Genomic DNA, 14,914 nt, shown 5'->3' on the forward strand with positions numbered 1-14,914 from the left:
CTAGGAACAATATATCTAGAGATTTTGATCACAATGCCTGAGAGCTTCCTGCCTGCTGTTTCACCTCAGTGTGGCCGCACACACCAGCACCATTACATATTGTGGTTCCAACACCGCCATCTAGTGGAGGTGCAACATTGTCAGGCAGAAACTATTTTCCAATGAAAATGGCCTCCTTACTTCATAAATTTCTGTGCAAACACAGTTCAGAAAACAAAGAAAGCAATGAGAACAAAATTTCAAATTCAAACATTTACAATATTGATAAATATTAATGTGGGAAGATAACATTTTCCTCAAACAAGAACAGAAATTGCTGGAGAATCTCAGCAGATCCAGCAGTTCTGACATTCTGATGAAGCATCACTGGACTCAAAAAGTTAAAGTTAACTGTTTCTCTCTCCACAGATGCTGTCAGACCTGCCAAGTTTCTCCAGTAATTTCTGTTTTCTTTCAGATCTTCAGCATCTGCAGTTCTTTGTTTTATAAATATTTTCCTGAATATTTCAAAAGGCTTGAATTTATGTAGCATTTACAGATTATCCCAGTGTACTGTGCAGACAATTAGAAAATTAGTTGGAGGAAAATTATCACATTGTCATCAACAGTTTGTTAAAATTAAATAAATGAGGGAAAATCAGGGAGTCATAATTACAAAGTGTACAAACAAAGTGACCTTGATTTCTTTTATTATTCTTTGATAGGATGTGGGCATTGCTTCAGAGTCAACATGTTGTTCTTGTACAAGGTAGCTCACTAGTTCATTTCAGAGGGCAATCAGGAGTCAATCCACTGGTGTTGTGGTTCTGTTCGCCGAGCTGAGAATTTGTGTTGCAGACGTTTCGTCCCCTGTCTAGGTGACATCCTCAGTGCTTGGGAGCCTCCTGTGAAGCACTTCTGTGATGTTTCCTCTGGCATTTAACATCTTCTGTGGTGAATTTTTAATCACAGAACTCTTCCAGGAGAGATTTGGACCTGTTCCTGGTTGAGAATGTAGTCCCCTGTCCAAGGTGTCAGTCCTGCAGGGTACTGGGGGAAGAGGCATTAGCCCAATTCTTCCGATCAGTATTGGAACTCTATGTCTGATACTGATGAAATGGAAAACTACCCATTGACCTGGATGGGTTGATAAAGGGCAGACATCCAGTGCACAATCCCTGCGCAGAGGGACTCCCACAGCCCAGAATACAAATAGAGAGCTGCAGAGTGAGTCAGCACCAATGACACCCAAACGCCTCCCTTACCTCTTTGTTTCTTGGGGCACTATCTGCTGTAAGATATGGTTAAATGTTCAACATGAAGGAATGGGTGGGCAGAGGGGTCAGGGTAGGTTGGATCACGAGGCAGTGTCAGGTTAAAGGTTAGTCATGTCAGATTGATGAGAATTAGTCAGATCTGATTGGGGAGCAGTCGGATTAGGTTGATTTAGGGAGGGGGGGCTTGTACTGGGAAGTGGGGGGAGAGTATTTAAGGGAGGAATTAGAGGTCGCTGTGAGTGACTGGGGAACCAGTTATGGATTTCCCCAGGAGTTAGATGAGGTTTTGCTGTTGAACCTTTCCTGGGGACCTATTTAGGTAAGTAAATCAGAACTGGCTGAAGCTTCTGGCTCTTTTTCAGAGTTGGAGACCACTTCAGAGGATTCCAGGAGTAGGGGGAATTAAACTATTAGAAGTTCAAACTTCAAGGGTGATACCCACAGAGTCTGCATCTTGGAACTTCCACAGGCTCCCAACACTCGCCCTGTGCTGCCTGCCCAGATCTGACAATCCGTTGTTTTGGCAAAGGTGAAGAGAAATAACTGAAGACATTGTGCTTCAGACAATAAAACAACATCCCACTGACCTGTTCCATTGGCTCAGGCCATTACCTCAGTGATATCTGAGTGCAGCCTTCAAATTACAAAGACTTGCTCTGGCCCACATCTTCCGATTGGGAGAAACCTTTTACAACCATCTACCCTGGAAGATATGCTATAGGATCCCTTGGAGATCCCAACTCATCAACTGCTAGAATTATCCAGGAGTGTTTAAACATCAGATAGCCATTTATTCAGTGTTTAGATCAGAGCGGTGCTGGAAAAGCACAGCAGGTCAGGCAGCATCTGAGGAGCAGGAAAATCGATGTTTCGGGCAAAAGCCTTTCATCATCATTTATTCGGTGTGCAGAGCCTTCCTGCAGAACTCTCCAACCCTGAGTAAGTGTTAGAGACTTTGGAGAGTTACAACACACTCACTTGGATCATTACCCAGTGAAGGTTACAGGGAGTAAAACCTTTTCTGTGTTCTCGACACTAGCCCCATCCCTGACTCACCACTGATCCCTGACCCCTCATTCCCATCACCTCCTCAACACAACCTGAGCTGAGCATCGCAACACCAAACGTACCCCCAACCCATCAATCCTCCTGACACCCAACTCAGCCCTGACGTGACTGCCTCCTGACCCACCCTAACCACCCATCATCCTAATCCCTCACTCGCTTACCTTATACAACTCTCTCATGTGTTTGTCCAGCTTCCCTTAAATAAACAATATACAAATTAGGCCATTCAGCCTCTGGACCCTGCTCCAGGATCTCACAAGATTCTGGCTGAATCTAATCATGACCCTCACTTCTCACTTTCCGTTGGGTAAAGATGTTTCTCCTGAATTCCTTGTTGGATTTATTTGTGATTATTTTATATTTACGTCCCTAGTTTTGGTCTCCCACAGAAATGGACACAACTTCTCCACATCTACCCTAATAAACTCTTTCATAATGTGAAAGTGCTTTATAGTCATAGATCCTTCAGTCCAACAAACCCACACCAGTCATGTTCCCAAACTAAACTAGTCCCACTTGTCGTGTTTGGCTCATATTCCTCCAAACCTTTCCTATTCATGGTACTTATTCAAATGTCTTTTAAATGTTGCAACTGTACCTGCATCCACCACTTCCTCTGGCAGTTCGTTCCAAACACAAACCACCCTATGTGTAAAAAAGTTGCCCCTTGTGTCCTTTTTAAAACCTTTCTCCTTTCACCTTAGAAATATGCCCTCTAGTTTTGAACTTCCCCTTTATCAGGCTATTTCTTCACTGATGTCAGTGAGTCTCAGTAAAGCAGCCATAGTCTCAAAGGACTACACTGTCATTGCAGATAGGTGACTGGTGCTGAGTTTAACCAAAAGTTCACTTCGCCTAAGGTGAGGGCTGAGGTTGAGAAGGTGGGACCTACATTGTAACCTCAGCCAGTGCAGAAAGTGAGCTTTGTTCTATTGATGTCAACTGCATTGTAAACCAGCATCTAGCTAGTGGAGTTTACTAACCCCCTTTACAATCTCAGTACCAGCCAGAAGATTAACCAATTTAAAACACTTTAAGAATTCAGATTTTCAATAAATAGCAACTTAATAGAAATAAAAATATAACCTTTCCCCTTTGACACAGTCCTTTGAAGGTATAAAGTGACATTAAAGTTTTACCTGCTTGGGAAAACAGTTGCTTTGGGGCATGTTATTTACTTTGTAAAGACCAATTATTCCTTTCTAGGCCCTGATAAATACAGAACTTCCTTTGTTACTAACATCAGTGATCAAGCTTGAAAATGGAGCCATAATGATAAAGGTGGGGGAATCCTCAACAACAACAATTACTCAATCTTGCTGAAAAGAGAGACATATGTCAAGGCATTCCATCTTTGCCTTTATGATGGCAAAAGTAATAACTCCAAATTTCAAATGATGACAATAATTTCTACTACAGGAGAAAGGAGTGCTAATTGGTTACCAAGTTGACCTGGATTGGCTGAGGTGTTGACATTAGGAACTCAGTGAGGAGTTATGGGCTCTCCAAGCTGCTGGGAAACTCAGAAGGGTTGTATGGCATGAACACATTCTGCATGCAGAAAATAGGTTCCTCTTTATGGATATATGTCTTAGCTAGCCAACGCAAATTATGGACTCTGTTACAGGCTTGACTGATTTTAATAAATTGCTTGTCAGTGTAGCTATTAACACACTCAGGATTGTTTAGCAAGAGTTGCTTGGCTGAGGAATCACATCTAACAGTAAGTATTTTTCTTTGTCAATTAGACTGTGCAATCACTGAAAACAAATCTATGCATTCTCCCAACTTTTATCACTCACCCATGAATGTGCTGACATCTATACAGTGTAAGTGGTGAAAGAAATCAATTTTAACTTATCTGGGGTGATGGGGTTTTGTGATGTCTGACTTCCTTCCAAAGTTAAACAAGAGAGACGGGGTGAAATAGGATGAAATGTTCCTTTTGCAGTGTGTTTGAGCTTGTGTATGAGTGTGCGTGTGTGTGTGTGAGTCTGTGCACACATGTTTACCTGTGTATGCATGTGTATTTGTGTATGCTGAGTCAGGGGAAATTACAGAGACTTTGTTCTGACCCATACCAGCATGGAGGCTAATCAGTACCATTGACCAGGAAAAATAATTCTTTAAAGAAATGTTTGCAACCTGGTATTATAAAGGATTTGCATTCAACTAAATGCCTTTCTCTATTTAGCTTGTTATAGTCACTGCTGCATTGAATGGCAGACAAACAGCTTGAATTTATTGATCTGCATGATGAGCCTCCACACTGTAATGACTACATGTATTTTATTTGGAAAATGGAGGTCTGGATTATCAGTTTGAAGGAAAAGTGGGACAATGCGGTGTTTACTATGTGCATACACAAAGGAATCCAATTTTCAGAGAAGTTGGATTTGATTTTCTTGTGAGACCAGGTGGCTTTGAGTGAAAAAAATACTGTCCAGCTTTTGGATAAAAGCAAACTACTGTTGATGCTGGAATTCTGAAATAGAGAAAATACGGGAGAAACAAAACAGTATTGGTAAAGAGAGAAACAGAATCAAAGTTCCGAGTCCAAATGACTCTTCTACAAAACTGAAAAAAGTTCTGAAAATGTCATGTTGGACTCAAAACATTTACTCTGCTTCTCTTTCCAGAGACACTACCAGACCTGTTGAGTTTAAAGGGGATATGGTTTACGTTTGTATATTGTAAATTTAATAATGCATTTTGGAATGTGTATGTTACAATAAAATATGTGGTTTTGTTGTCCTGTTTATTAATAAATGTTACTGTGAGTTGCTTTTATCTTAGATAATGGTCAAAATCAGACACATTAACTGTCTCAGGGATTAATTTGGTCACTTTTACATTTATGATGACTTATGGAGTAGTGAGGGTAGATTCCCAGCACATTCCTATAGTTAGGAATGGGAGTAGGCCATCCAGCCCTTCAGGCCTGCTCTGCCATTCAATTAGATCCTGGCTAATCTTTTCGTGGACTCAGCTCCACTTACCAACGCTATCAATGTATCCCTTACTTCCTTTATTTTTCAAGAAAGTATCTACCTTAGCTTTAAAAGCAATTACTGAAGTAGCATCAACTACTTCCTTGGGTAAGGAATTCCATAGATTCACAACCCTCTGGGTGAAGAAGTTTCTTCTCAGTTCAGTTCTAACCCTGCTTCCTCTAATCTTGAAGCCATGCCCTCTTGTCCTAGTCTCACCTACCAGTGGAAACATCCTATCTATTTATATTTTATCAATTCCCTTCATAATTTTATATGTTTCTGTAAGATCCCCCCCTCCCCCATTCTTCTGAATTCCAATGATTATAATCCCAATCTACTCAGCCTCTCCTCATAAGTTAACTCCCTCAACTCTGGAGTCAACCTAGTGAACCTCCTCTGCACCCTGGAGAAAGTGAGGACTGCAGATGCTGGAGATCAGAGTTGACAGTGTGTTGTTGGAAAAGCACTACAGGTCAGGCAGCATCCAAGGAGCAGGAGAATTGATATTTGGGGCCAGAGCCCTTCATTAAGGCCCTTCCTGAAGGGCTCTGGCCCGAAACGTCGATTCTTCTGCTCCTCAGATGCTGTCTGACCTGCTGTGCTTTTCCAGCAACACACTCTCGGCTCCTCTGCACGCCCTCTAGTGCCAGTACACCATTTCTCAAGTAAGGAGACCAAATCTGCACACAGTATTCCAGGTGTAGCCTCACTAGCACCTTGTACAGCTGCAACATTACATCTCTGCTTTTAAACTCAACCCCTTTAGAAATGATGCACAAAATTCCATGTGACTTTCTAATTACTTGTACCTGCAGACCAACCCTCTGTGATTCATGCACAAGGACACCCAGGTCCCTCTGCACAGCAGCATACTGCAACGTTTTACCATTCAAGTAATAATCTATTTTGCTGTTACTCTTATCAAAATGGATGACTTCACATTTACTACCATTGTATTCCGAGCTGAAAATGTGTTGCTGGAAAAGCGCAGCAGGTCCGACAGCATCCAAGGAGCAGGAGAATCGACGTTTCGGGCATAAGCCCTTCTTCAGGAAGCCCTTCTTCAGGGCTCTGGCCCGAAACGTCGATTCTCCTGTTCCTTGGATGCTGCCTGACCTGCTGCGCTTTTCCAGCAACACATTTTCAGCTCTGATCTCCAGCATCTGCAGTCCTCACTTTCTCCTACCATTGTATTCCATCTGCCAGACCTTTACCCACTCACTCAATGTATCTGTGTTCCTCTGCAAAGTTTCACAGTCCTCTGCACACTTTGCTCTGCACACTTTACTAACACTCTGACACAGTGTTAGGTTTGTAACAATACTTACCAACAGTGACCTGACTGACACAGCTGTAGTAACTGGTCCCACTGGAGAGGTTGTGACTCACACTGCTCGATTCTTTGTCTACAAAACATTAACAACATGAAACACACATTAGAATCACAGTTCACTTAACCTTAAACTGGAACTTTTCACCTTAACCAATATTCTAATCAACAGTTTCTTCTGTTTCACATCTCATTCACCCATTATCTCAACTGCAGTTATAACCTACACTGGATCATGATGCCAAGTTCTTCCCCATGCTTTAAAATACTTCTAACAAAAGCAGAAATTGCTTGAAAAATTCAGCAAGTCTGACTGCATCTGTGGAGAGAAAGCAGAGTTAACGTTTCGGGTCCAGTGATTGTAGCCGGGAAAAGGATGTGCTGAAGATGGGAAGGAGGGAGGAGTGGTGTTAAGGAGTAAACAATAGGTAGACAAGAACCCAAAGAAAGAGAGTAACAGTTGGACAGAAAAAGAAATGGGTAAAGGTCAGCCTGTGAGAATCAATGGTTGAGAATGGGGACCATTAGTGTCTGCCAATGGATTTGGTTGTGTAGAAATATCTGCAGGGGCGCTCAACTCAAAATGTCATCTCTGCTTTCTCTCCACAGATGCTGGCAGACATGCAGAGTTTTTTCAAACAATTTCTGTTTTTGTTTCTGATTTCCAGCATGTGTATTTCTTTTTCCATTTACTTTTTAAAATACGTCCATGACTTCAAACTTTCACATCTTCAAACCTCCTTCAAACTGACAACCCTTTGAGGTTTGCAATCCTCCATTATTGGTGGTTCTGTCTTCAGGCACTTTGGTGTCAAGCTCTGGAATCCCATTCCTAAACCTGTCCGTAAAACTCTCCCTAAACAGCAGTCAGCTTGTTGGTTTAGGGGTATGATTGTTTTTCTATTATAAGGATGGCTTGGAGCAGTTTGGACTGTATTCCTTAGACAGCAGAAGTGTGTGTAGTAGAATGTAATAGTTTTCAAAATCATGTGGAATTTGGAGAAGCCATTCCCTCTCAAGCTCCAGAGGAACAGTTTAAATAGTTTTTGCCAATGAAGCAAATATGAGGTGATTATAAAAAATGCATGTAGCAAGTACTTAGGGTTTGGAATGCAAAGTGTGATGGAAGCAGGTTCATTTGAGGCATTTAAGAGTGCATTCGATGCTTTGTTATACATTGTACAAAGTCATAAATGACCTCATTCGGTGCCATAATAATTTAGTGATTCTCATGTATAATTCTTCTCAAAATCTTTGACTGAACTATGTGTCACCCTTTCAAGCATTTCCTTTTTAAACGTCAGCGTTTATTTTATTTGTGATGACTGTCTGATGTGCCTTAGGATGTTACTTTTATGTTCACACTATTGTAACTGGTTCAGGTAGAGCTTTTTATGGTTGGTGCAGACTGTTGCCAGGCCCCTTTAATCTCCTTGTTGACGCTTTTTGATGTACGGTAGTACCAAAGAAGAAGAAATTCTGAACTCAGAAGAAGTTCATGACTGAACTGTGTGCTAAACAAAAAGGTACTTCTGAACAGTGAAGCTTCCAACATGGAGCTTTATTCAATGGAAGTATTGAAGAGTTATGGAGATTTCTTTAGTATAGCTTCAGATCAGACCTCCAGCTGCTTCATTAAACAGTATTTATTATCAGGATGTGCAATGATTTAGCAGCATGCACTTGGCCTGTAGCAGCTCCAATTCCAATCTTCTATCAGAATCTCTATCACATGACAACTCAGGTCACACTTATGTCACAGCACGCCTCACCTACATATTCTTCAATCTCTTTACTTACAGAATGATTTCCACATTGGGTTATAGTGCTAACAGGAATCCACACTCTTGTTCTGCAGGAACCCTTGTTGTGAGAACAGCATCTTGAATTAATAGCAGTTCACTTTTATTCATGTTCCCCAGGATAGTGTTTAGTCATGGCATGAATTCCCAGAAGGGCACTGCTCCCTCAGCACTGATCCTCCAAAGGTGCAATGCTCCCTCAGTATTGACCATCCAATAGTGCAGGACACCCACAGTACTGACCATTTAACAGTGCAATGCTCCCCCAGTACTGACCCTCCAACTGTGCAGCACTCCCTAAGTACTGACCCTCTGACAGTGCAGCACTCCCTCAGTACTGACCCTCTGACAGTGCGGCACTGCTTCAGTACTGACCCTCCGACAGTGCGGCACTCCCTCAGTACTGACCCTCTGACAGTGCAGCACTCCCTTAGTACTGAACTCATAACAGTGCAGCACTGCCTCAGTACTGACCCTCTGACAGTGCAGCACTCCCTCAGTACTGACCCTATAACAGTTCAGCACTGCTTCAGTACTGACCCTGAGACAGTGCAGCACTCCCTCAGTACTGACCCTATAAGAGTACAAAACTGCCTCAGTACTGACCTTTCAACAGTGCAACGCTGTCTCGGTACTGATCTTCTTGGAAGTGTAAGTTGCTTGCCCCACCATCTCAACACAGTCTTGCAAATGTGGAATAGGGAATGAAAGAGATTTTGAACTGCACTGACTTTGTGATTGTCCACACATAAATTGCTGAGTACCATCTAGTTTTGGCACCATTACTATGGGTGAGCTCCAATCGCTGCAACTCACTTAGATTATCTTGTCTTTGAGTATGTGTTCAATCTCTTTTTGAACCTGTACCAACTTTAAAGGGTTAAGGGTATAAGGATGTTGCTTAATTAGAACAGCATTTCCTACATCTACATCATGCATAATCAGATTAGTACTTCCCACCTTATTTCCACATATCCCTCCATGTGATAGTAATAACTCTTTCAGGTCACTTTGAGTTTCCTCTGGAAGGTAACTCAATAATTTAACCCAATTTTTGAGATCTTCCTCATTGTCCAATGTTATTTCAGGAATGTCCAATTCGGAATCCTCTGAACTTGGTTCTTCACTCTGTGTTGTAACCAGTAACACATTCTCCTTTTGCAGTCCTTGCCTGTCAAAATACCTTTTGAGAATATTCACGTGACACAGTCTGTGAAATTTCTTTCTATTTGCGATTATTATAAAATAATTCACCTTACTCAATTTCCTTCCAAATTGATAAGGCCCACTGAACCTTACCTTTACATGTTCACTTACCACTAGGAGTAACACTATCTCCACTAGCAAAATTATGAATTTTTGATCTCTTGGCTGTTTCCTGATCCATCACGTGCTGTGCTACTTTCAAAGGCTGTCTAGCCAACTCACCTGCTCTATTTTAATCTTTCCCTAAAATTTGACACATAGTTCAAATGTGTGATCTCTGAACTCTGACTTAGCAATTTCTCCTTAATTTCAGTGGCCCTCTCACCTCATGCTCAACAGACTAAATTTAGTTGATTCATTTAGTGTGCCCCTAATTGCAAAGATTACAAATGGAATTCCTTTATCCACACCTCTGGATAGTCTTGACGTGGTCTTTAAAGTTTAATGCCACAGTCCTTATGCTCCCTGTGATTTTGGATGGTAGGCAGTGGATTTGAATTGTTTTATTCGTAAGCCATCCATAACTTCCTTGAGTAATTTTGATGTAAAATTTGACCTTTGTTCCGATTGTATTTCTGTGGGTAGGTCATAAAAAAAATCCTTTTGGCTGTGATACTGTGCAAGGGGATGGCAATCTAATAGACACAACCATTATGATCAACAAATACTGACACCCACCTTTTGTTTAGGTAGGTGTATGATTGGAACCATGGCCAGGCAGATCTCATTGACTTGGAGACTCTTGATTGGGGTTGTTACCATGGGTCAAGCAGGGACCCTTGACTGACAGATATAAAGAGGGGATTCAGAAGATCTCCTCAGTCCAGGGACTGGCTTTGAGCTGGCTGGTCAGACCCCATGTACTATGCACATGTAAATAAAGGGTGACGTGGTGACAGGATACAAGCCTCTATGCAGTTATTTCAGTGGAGGTCTTCTGCAATCAACCAAGATTCTTGTAAACGGTTCCTCACATGCAGGACTGGGTATTAAGGATGCGTGTTTTATCACTGCCTGAGGTTTTTCCAACTACCTGACAGTTATTTCATGTCTGGCAAAATTCAACCACATCCTTATGCAATCCAGGCCAGTGAAAATGTTTTTGTATTTTGGCTTGAGTTTTCCTTACTCCCAAATGATTTCCTTCTGTAATGCATGTGCTATTCACAACACGTCCTTTCTATAATCAATTTGTTGAGCTTCTGTCCATTTGTCATCCTCCTGAATATGTGATGGTCTCCATTTCTTCATCAAGGCATCAAGCTTAAGATAGTAACATGCTAGGATACACTCAGATTCAGCTTCTGTGTATGCTTTTTGGTTTTTCCTCATTCTGTTGTTAATCAGCTAATTTATCTGAACTAAAAATATCCATTTTGTTCTCTGCCTATTCTTGTTTTTTCTCAACCATTTAATCAAACATAGTTTCTGATCATTGAACTTCAACTTCCTTATCTTTATTCTTTGATTCCTCCTGTTTCTTCCTCTGGCTTTGTGATCTTGTTGCTAAACAGTCAAGAAAAATCACAGGATATACTTCCTGTAATACCTCAGATATTCCACTGACTTTTCAACCACAGTAGGCATCATTCCCAGCTATGATCCAGGTATATCATTCCCAAAGACAAACTGTATTCCCGAAACCAAGAATTTCTCCATTACTCCTACCATCACTTCACCACTTTTCACCGGAGTTTCCAACCTCACTTTATAGAATGGAATGCTTCTCACCATGAATCCCACATATTGCCACCTTTTCTGGCAATACTCCGTCTGATTTACATATCATCTCATCATTCCCATCAAAGATTGACTTGCTTCTGTCTCTCTTAAAGCTTTAATTTCTTTACCTGCTCCTCCTGGCATACATGAGTAAACCATATCTACGTAAATAAATTCTTTAAAGAGATCTGGTACATTCTTCTCAACCGTCCTGGATCAGGTTGTACCAGCAGATAATCATCAGCCATTTCTGCTGCTAATCTTACAGTTTTAACACTTTACTCTTCCACATGAGTTTTCACCACTGCAGGAAGTGAATTTTTGAACTCCTTCAAAATAATCGTCTCTCTAAAAGCATCACATGTTTGATCTATTTTCAGTTCTCTTATCTACCTATCGAAATTTCATAGTTTGATCCTTTCAAACTCAATGTATGTTTGACCAGGTTCTGTCCTTGGATTCCTAAAACATTTTCTAAGGGCTTCTGGTACCAGCTCATATGCACTTTAGGGATGGCTTTTTTCACCTCTCCAGATACCTCCTCTGATTGCAATGCAAATATATCACTAGTTCTACATACCAACTTTGTTTGGATCAACAATACCCACATGGATACCAGCCATTTCATTTGTTTGAGACAAACAAACTGCAGATGCTGGAATCCAAAGAAGACAAGCAGGATGCTGGAAGAACACAACAAGCCAGGCAGCATCAGAAGGTGGAGAAGTTGACATTTCAGGTATAAACCCTCTTCAGGAACCCATCTTCTTTCATTTGTTTAGCCACTTTTTCAAATGAAATGAAAAGGCTTCTACACCTTTCTTGTTGAACTTGGGCAACACTTGGAAATAGACCGTTAGCTACAATGGGATTCTCACCATCACTGTCCTCATCACCACTCCTACCTTTCACCACTACCTTCAATCGATAGATTCAAAAAGGAATTGGATTATTGCTGAAAAGATAAGAATATGGAATGAGCTGCCAGAGGAGGTGGTGGAGGCTGGTACAATTACAACATTTAAAAGGCATCTGGATGGGTATATGAATAGGAAGGGTTTAGAGGGTACCAAGGCAGCATCACATCCTCTTACTGCACTCAAATTCTTCCTGCATCATTGGGAATATGCCATTCTCAAAGATGTACACCTCTAATCTTAGTGAAATCAATTCTGTTCTCATTTCTGCATATTACAGTCAGAATTCCAAACCACAGCAGGTATCCAAGTAATATCTGGCTCAATTATAGGTCCCTACACCAAATGGACTGCAGAGTTTAAGAAGGCATCTCACCACCATCTTCTCAAAGACAACTTGACGTTGAAACCCACATTCCATGAATCAATGAATAAAGTAAAATCTGTTAACTACATAGGAACCTCGATTAACCGAACACCTTGGATAGGGAGTTTTTTTTGGATAATCGAAAGTTTGGGTAAATGAATCCAGATAACCCAGTTTAGCCAATCATCGGGACCTTGCGATCTTGTCCGGATAATCCGAAATTCAGATAATCAAATGCCGGATAATCGAGGTTCCTCTGTCTTTTCAGTGGAGAAAATTCAGTCAAATGATCCACTGAGACATGTCAGTGATAGCAACATGTCAATGATATTTTTATAGATGGCTATATTAGTGTATGGGTCCTAAGGTCAAGAGCTAAATTCTGCAAAGTCCTACTCCTAGAATTTTTTCCCGTATACAGATGCAAACACTCCCTTTGACACTCAAAGCACAAACAACGGTAAGGCCCATCAACAATCTAGTTGCAACTGTATTGGGTGTTGCTGAGGCTGCACCTTGAGAACTACATACTGTTTGATCCCCATATTTAAGAATGTATTGATGTTAGACATGGTTCTAAAGAGATTCACTAAGTCGACTCTTGGGATGAAGGGGTTGATTTATCCAGAATGGCTAAACAGGTTGGGCCTTTATCCATTAGAGTTGAGAAGAATGAACGATGATCTCATTGAAACGTACACTCGGTCCTGATCTAATGCGATAGTTCCGTTCTCAAGTGATCTCGGGTTATAAGAAAACCGTGCAATAACCGCACCATTTAAACTAATGGGGCTGGAATCACGTTATAGCCAATACAGGTAAGGAAAGTTTGCATTTACAACTAACAGTCTAAATTCTTCAACCGTGTTAAAGCCAATTCACAATAATGTAACATGCATGATAGCAGAACCGACTGTACAAGATTCTGAGTGGGACTTGACAGGATGGATGTTGAGAAGATATTTCCCCTAATAAGTGAATCTCAAACTATGGAACAGAAGAAGGAGATACTCATCTAAAACTGAGATGCAAAGAAATTTCTTTTTCCAAACTGAGTGAATGTCTGGAATTCTCTACCTCAGAAAGTTGTAGAGTCTAAATCACTGAATGTATGTAAAGAGAAGGTAGATAGATTTTTGAAATATTGCTGAGTTGATGGCTATGACAAGCTGTGACAAAAGCAGAGTTGAAGGTTGGGTCAGATCAGTTAGGATCTTGTTGAAGAGCTGGGTAAGCTTGAAGGGCCAAATGGCCTAATCCTGCTCCTGTTTCTTATGTTCTCATGTTCTAAGTGTATTGAAAAGTTGTAGGTTCAAGTCCCACTCTAGACACTCAACCACAAAATCTAGACTGTGTTAGATTTTGCAAAAGATGAAAAGCTATCGGATCAGATAGAAATGTGGATTTGAAATCACAATCCAATCATATATAATCTTATTGAATGGTGAAACAGGCTTGAACAGCCTACTCCTAGTCTTTGTTATTTGATAGTTCCAGTGGGAGTGAGAGAGAGGTATATTGTCATAAGTAACTTTTATTTTCAGATTAGATATTTAACCCATTGGTCCTGTTGAATAGATGTAAAAGATTACACCAGAATTCGAAAACTTGCAGGGAATTTGTGTTTTTTTGAAAATACTATTCTTGCATCTTCCCTCCAATTCATTTGCACATTTCCTTAGGTTAGGTGAATAGGCCAAAATTTGGCAGATGGAGATTAACATGGATAGATGTATGACTATCCATTTTGACGCTGAAGCATAAAAGGCGACTTGTTATCAAGGGACAGAAAATACTTTGGTGCATGAGACGCAGAAAACTAATACGCAGGTATAGTAGGAAATAAAGAGGGAAAATTTAAGTTTAACATTTATTGCTAAAGGAATGGAGTATAAAAAGATGTAATTGTAGTTGTCACCTGGTGAGATTGTGTCTGGGGAACTGTGTACAGTTTTGGTCCCCTTACTTGAAGAAGGATGGAATTGCATTAGAGGCAGTTCAGAGAAAGTTTCTTCAGATTAATTCCAGAGATGAAAGGCTTGTCTTGTGAAGTGAAATAGAGCAGTTTAGGCCTATACTAAATTTAGGCCTATACTAAATTTTCTTTGAAGGAAGAAAGGAGATCTTATTGGGGTATACGTGATGCTTGCGTTAATGGTTCCCCTCATTGGGAAATCTATAACAAGAGGTCATAGGTTTAAACTGACAGGTGGCTGATATAAAACAGAGATAAGGAGGAATTAATTCCCTCAC

General features: G+C 40.8%; 1 protein-coding gene across 3 annotated transcripts in view; it reads right to left on the reverse strand.

Moving 5' to 3' along the window:
• The window catches only part of LOC122559777 (anoctamin-4), a 194,091-nt gene that overhangs the window by 173,411 nt on the left and 5,766 nt on the right, over positions 1 to 14,914 (reverse strand). For all 3 annotated transcript variants that reach the window (XM_043709787.2, XM_087997098.1, XM_087997097.1), the window contains exon 2: positions 6,646 to 6,723. In XM_043709787.2, coding sequence (XP_043565722.2) covers positions 6,646 to 6,723 — 78 coding nt within the window. The remainder of the gene's footprint in view (positions 1 to 6,645; positions 6,724 to 14,914) is intronic.

The sequence above is a fragment of the Chiloscyllium plagiosum genome, unplaced genomic scaffold, assembly GCF_037043375.1.
Source record: "Chiloscyllium plagiosum isolate Xiang-an unplaced genomic scaffold, Cpla_swu_hap1 HiC_scaffold_19, whole genome shotgun sequence".
NCBI lineage: Eukaryota > Metazoa > Chordata > Chondrichthyes > Orectolobiformes > Hemiscylliidae > Chiloscyllium > Chiloscyllium plagiosum.